General features: G+C 44.8%; 1 protein-coding gene across 4 annotated transcripts in view; it reads right to left on the minus strand.

The window, feature by feature from the left end:
* Positions 1-2,610, minus strand: part of WDR37 (WD repeat domain 37) — an 89,555-nt gene extending 86,945 nt beyond the window's left edge. The window contains exon 1 of one of the 4 annotated variants that reach the window (XM_074193217.1): positions 2,380-2,610. Coding sequence is in view for 2 of the 4 variants with exons in the window: in XM_074193216.1 (XP_074049317.1) it covers positions 1,154-1,170 (17 nt within the window). In the remaining 2 variants the exon portion in view is untranslated. Of the gene's footprint in view, positions 1-1,153; positions 1,246-1,685; positions 1,859-2,379 lie in introns of those variants that run through there. The other 3 variants (XM_074193218.1, XM_074193216.1, XM_074193219.1) reach the window with 3 other exon arrangements.
* Positions 2,611-6,000: the final 3,390 nt, after the last annotated feature.

The raw sequence follows: 6,000 nt of genomic DNA on the forward strand, positions 1-6,000 counted from the left end.
TTTCAACAAAAGGTGAGGTAAAAAAAAAGACATTTCAAGCACATAAAATAAGAATTATGAAAGTAGTTTAAAGTGCATCACTGGCAACAGTCCAAAAGATCATAACTAAAAACGACACTTGTTTCAGGTGCAAGAAGCTGTAGTTAGAGCCAGGATTTGATTTAAACCCAACTCTTCAAATTCCAAATCCAGAACTTTTTCATAATTGCATGAGCAAAGTCTGGATAAATAAAGTGGCCTCAAGTTAATGAAGAAATTTGAATGTAGGGTTAAAGAGCTTGAACTTTATTTAGTAGGCAAAATTGATAGGGAACCACTGAAGCTTACTGAGCAAAGTCAGAGCTGAAAGGACCTTAAGAATCACATGATTGTAGATCAAGAGATGGAAATGACCAAAAAAGGGGTAACTAATCCAACCCTTTCATTTCACAGAGGAAGAAAGAGATTGAAAGGTTAACTCCCTTGACCAAGGGCACTCAAGTAATGTGTAAGGCAAGATTTAAACTTGACAGTAAGCCAAGTGCTTTTTCCACTATCAAACTGCTGTTCATCTCTTCTAGATCCTTGGTCCCCAGATTTTTCCAATAAATCATCTCATTAGTAAAAAATGTTATTAGACTTATTTCCTCCAAATTTTTTCTTATTTATATTTTATACATATACATACATATATATAGTATTGCAATAATCATGTAAATTATAAAACACTAAGATTAAAAAAGAGTAAGAAAGCAATACTTTGGAAATAGATTATTTGCTAATGATACAATTTATTTTTTGCCCTCCCTAAAAATATCTATGTTATTTGCCACACATTGCTCCCAGTACATGCAGCCTGCACCAAAATGGAATCTGTCCAGAAGCGACCTGGGAGGTAGAGTGGGAATTCGCTAAGGGAATAGGTTACTGGAAAAACTACTGGCAGGAGGTTTAAAAGAAGCAGGGTACCTGCAGGGCCACAGGAGAGCAGATGGAGGAAGGGGTGAAGCAGCCGGTGTTTGGTTGGAACACTGCTCATTTTTTCCCCTTAAATTATTTGCAGAGAGAGTGAGGGTCCTTCAGAATCACCTTCAAATTCAAGGGAGGGGGCCTGGCCACCATTTTAGAGCACGGCTCTTTCTCTAAAGACAAAGCATCACCTTGCAATGCTTACCGCGGATGAAGGCACATGAAGGCGGCCGCCGGGGGAGCGCCGCTATGTGCCCAAGGTCACGGCGGGGGGCCGCGCCCCGCCACGCCTCCTCGCCCCCCGGCGCTCCCAAAGACCAGAGGCGCCCCCGGGGGCGGGGGGGCGCGGGCAGGACGCCCCCGGGGGCGGGGGGGCGCGGGCAGGACGCCCCGGGGGGCGGGGGGGCGCGGGCAGGACGCCCCGGGGGCGGGGGGGCGCGGGCAGGACGCCCCGGGGGGCGGGGGGGCGCGGGCAGGACGCCCCGGGGGCGGGGGGGCGCGGGCAGGACGCCCCCGGGGGCAGGGGGGCGCGGGCAGGACGCCCCCGGGGCAGGGTCCGCCGCCCTTCCTTCCTTCCTTCCCCCCCCAGGGACCCGGCGGCCTTTTGTTCGGGGGGATGGGCCGCGTCCCGGGAGACCCCTCCCCACGGGGGCCGGAAGATGGCGGCCGGAGCGGCTCCGAGCCCCCGCGGCCCCGGGGCGCCCGCAGGCCCGGGCGGAAGTGCGCTCCGCGCTCACCTGTCAGAGCCGCCGCTCCGCTCCGCGCCGCTCCGCGCCGCTCCCCGCGGCCTCGGGCGCCCGGCTCCTCCCAGCGACCGCCCCACGGACCAGCCGAGCCGGCGCCGAGCACGCGAGGCGGCGGAGGACGCTGCCAGCCCAGGGGCCCGAGTGGACGGACGCGGGACGCGCGCTGCCCCTGCCTCCCCCCGGCGGCTCCCACTTCCGGCCGCGCCGGAAGCCCCGCCCGCCCGTCCCCGCGCCGTCGCCCGGGGGGGGGGAGCTCCCGGGCTCCCGGGCGTCCGCGGGGGGAGGGGACGGGGACCGGGGAGAAGCGGAGCGCGTGACCGCGCGGCGGCGCCCGGGGAAGGAGCATGCGCTCGCGCGGGGCGCCCCCTGCCGGCGGCGCTGGGAGCCCCCTCGGGGAGCGGGGACGCCCGAGGCCCGGGTCAAGTGGAATGAGTTCAAGGCTAAAGGCCCCTCCCCCACTCTCCCCCTCCCCCATTCACCACCTCTGCCCTTTCTGCCCCTTCAAGCCAGTCCCTGACGTCACGGAGCGCCCATTCTGCCCGTCTGCCTGTCACACACCCATAGCCTTCAAAATTGACTCTTTTGATTTTTTTAGATTTCGATTTAGACTATTTAGATTTTTTTTTAAGCATTTGTTAAAACCCCCCAACCCCAGAACTGACCCCCCCCTCGGGGGATTACTCACTGCAGTGGCTGTTGTTGGAGTGATGCTCCAAGGTCAGGCTGCTTTCCAGTCCATCTGTCTCAAACAGCCACGACCACCTCAGCCCCCCAAGAACTGGATCAGAGGGGGCCTAAGAGTCCGGGTCCATGGCTGCAAAATCAGCGGCCCAAGCCTTAGGAGCCAAGCCGCTGGGGAGGGCTGGCTTGGCCATGAGCCTCTCCAGCGTGACTGGGCTGCATTGAGGCCTTATGGAGAGAGAACTATTAATATTTCAGCTTATCTGCAGAACATGACTCATCTAGTTTCCTTTCTGAAAGATGTGATCACCATTGGCTAAAAAGAGAAGGCAAAATCAGCTGTTCTCTGTGAAAGGTGGGACCTAAATTGCTCACCACCACCACCACCCCCCCACGGATCACTTTTAGATAACATAGGGAATGCCCTGAAGTCCTTGGCTACACAAGCAGCTGCCATCCTCACAGACAAGCCTCTTAAGACTTTCACAGGTAAAACAAGACGTGCATATAACAAAAGGTATTTTCCTTCTTTTACAAGATTTCTCTATGAAAGTCAAAATTCTCATTCTCAAGGAAGCTTGGGCTATTACTTAAGTATAAATGCTTTCATTGGTCTCAGAGCTCTGGAAAGATCTGGGTTCAGGGACTGACAAGAAATTGGTACTTGGGAAGGTGGGATAATTTTAAGTTTACTGCGAGGTACAGACAAACAAAAACATATTACATTATAGTACTATAAACAAAGCATTGTCCCGGCAGATGCAAAAAAAACTGACCCAGGGTGGAGAGGGAGCTTTGTGGAAAAGAAACATGCTCAAAGTTGGGGTTCAAGTAGTGGAATGATACATCCCAAGAATGGACTTAGTTTACAATAGTTGTGAGGGGAGGCTTTCCTAATCAGATTCAGACGTGGTGGAGAAGAGCTTCAAGTGACTTATCTATACCAGATTTGGGTGAGGCTCTAGGAAAGGAAGTTTCTTTATCAAGACAAAAATTGGGGGGGGGGGGGATCTAAATTAAGGCAGAAAAAAAGAGAATGATTCAAGATCCATACACTCAGTCAAGAGTTTTATCTAATCAAAACTTTATCTACCTGACAGAGATAATATAGAGTAGAACAAGGAAAAAGTGCAAACTTTTTCTTTGCCTAACATGCTTTAGGAGCAGTAGGACTATTTAGAGTGCAACATTGTAACCTTAACATCAAAAAATGTAAAAATTTATATTTATCACAACAAAAAAATTCAATTTCATAATTAAGACAGATTATAATCAGGGGACCAAAGTGACAGAAAAAGCATGTTGCACAATGTGAATTTAAAATTTTTCTTAATATTTTATTTTTCCCTAATTACATGTAAAAGCAATTTTACCATTCTTTTTCAAATTTTTAGTTCCAAACTCTCTCTTCCCCCCCCCACACACACACGATGAGGATTATTTTTAAATACAAAAATACAAAATATAGCCTCAGATAATTTTTTTATTCTGCTATCAATTTCCTGTGTGGTCACTAGGTGTCGCAGGACCCTGAGTCAGGAAGACTCCTCTGGGTTCAACTGGCTATACCCTTCATAGCTGTATCCATCCCTGGGGCAAATCCTCTATCTAACCCTGTTCATTTCAGTTTCCTCATCTGTAAAATGATCTGGAAAAGGAAATGACAAACCACTCCTGAATTTTTGCCAAGAAAATCCCAAATGGGGCTGTGAAGAGCTGGACAAGACTTGAAAGTTTCCTGTGTGCCATTTGGACAAATTCACTTTTGTGTATTTCATGTCTTCTCATTTTTAAAATAATGGCAATGATGAATTTCTAAGGCCCCTTCTAGTTCTAAACTACTTTGTTCCTACATTTCATTTTGCAACATAGGGCATCAGTAATTTACATGAGATTTCTATGTGGTTTTAAAAATTAATTTCATTTTGATAATATTTGAGGACTTCTAATTACTTACTATAATCTGAAGGTACTCCTAAAAATCATAAGAAAGTGAAGCCACTAATGTCCCAGAAACGCATGATAAACCTTGGAATGGATTTTAGAAGATCATTATGTTGACATTCTCAACCATAAAATAACTGCTAAACTAAATTAATGTGATTAGCAACATTAATTATTGCATACTAATAATATGTATTAATAATAAAATTAAATATCATTTATTCCACTCAATCTATAAGATAGAGTAAGAAAGATGATATATATTCAGTAAGATAAATTAATTTCTGGCATAAAGTTCCCTACCCTGGCATCAATTTTACATTAATCAATTCATTTCCCTACTTTGCCATTAATTTTACATTAATCAATTCATTTTATGCCCTCAACACTTATATATTGAGTCGGCACTACAGTTAATTTGTTGATACATTGATTTATTATTATCTCAAGTTTCTGCACAAGTTGCCATATCCAGAGATCAATATCTCTTGTAAATCAGATTGCTGAATATGTAAGGAATATCTCAGTATGTATGTGTATATCCCAATTGAGAGTATAAATTCCACAAAAGTCAGTGCCAAATTCTCTAATTCTTTGTATAATAGAACTTACAAGAAGACTCCTTCTAGTCCTAATAACTCTGTTATGACCATTCAGTTCTATCCTATCATATTCACATATACCTACTCTCAGCAGGGAATAAGACCTATATAATTGATCTGTATATCCACCAGTTTAATTTGGTTTCTATTCTAACCTAACCTATTCAATTCTGATATAAATCTTCAAACTGTTCACTGATGTGAATCAGATCTCCCCAGGAGTTTAGAGCCCTGTAGAACCCACCAATGAAGCAAAAGCTCAAAAACTGGTTTCAAAGATAAACTAAGTGAATCATTCTAACTCACTTCCAATCAAAAGATTTCCACTCTTCCTTCACCATCACCCCAATTACTGTATTTCAGGGAAGGTATATAAGCATTTGGGAGCAATATTAGGTTGTCTTAAGAATGACACAGTGTCTCAAACCAGGAAAAAAAGTATTCTCTGTCCATTCAGACCAAATCTTCAGTATGGAATTCTGTTGAAGGCCCTACAACTTAGGAAAGACAATGATATACTGGAGAGTGATCAGAAGAGGGTAATAGAATGGTTAAGGATCTCAAATTATACCACAATAAGATCCATTAAAGAACTAAGGATACTTATTCTAAAAATAGAAGAGTACACTGTTTTCAGGTATATAAAGGGATTTCATATGGAAAAAGAAGTAGAATTGAATGGATGACTTAAGAATAGATAACTAAGAAAAAATGAATGAAAAAAATTAGATATAGGCTTGATTTGAGGAAAAACTTTCTAACAGAGTTATCCTAAAAGTGAATAGGTTGCTTTAAGAGGTAATGGGACCCCTTCTCTTGAGGACTTAGGTAAAAGTTAGATGATCAAGGTTTGTTAGAACAAGAGTTCTTATTCTCAGGTACATGGCAAAATGTTATCAATTCCATGAACTTTGAAAGAAGAGAAAATATCTCATTTTTATTTTCACTAATCCCTACCTAAAATTTAGCATTTCCTTCAGTTATGAATATCATCTTGGCCAATATGACCAGAAAGGATAATGATCATTGTTGGAAGGGTTGTGGGAAATCTGGGACACTATTACACTGTTGGTGGAGCT

This window comes from Macrotis lagotis, chromosome 7 (assembly GCF_037893015.1).
Source record: "Macrotis lagotis isolate mMagLag1 chromosome 7, bilby.v1.9.chrom.fasta, whole genome shotgun sequence".
Taxonomy (NCBI): Eukaryota; Metazoa; Chordata; class Mammalia; order Peramelemorphia; family Peramelidae; genus Macrotis; species Macrotis lagotis.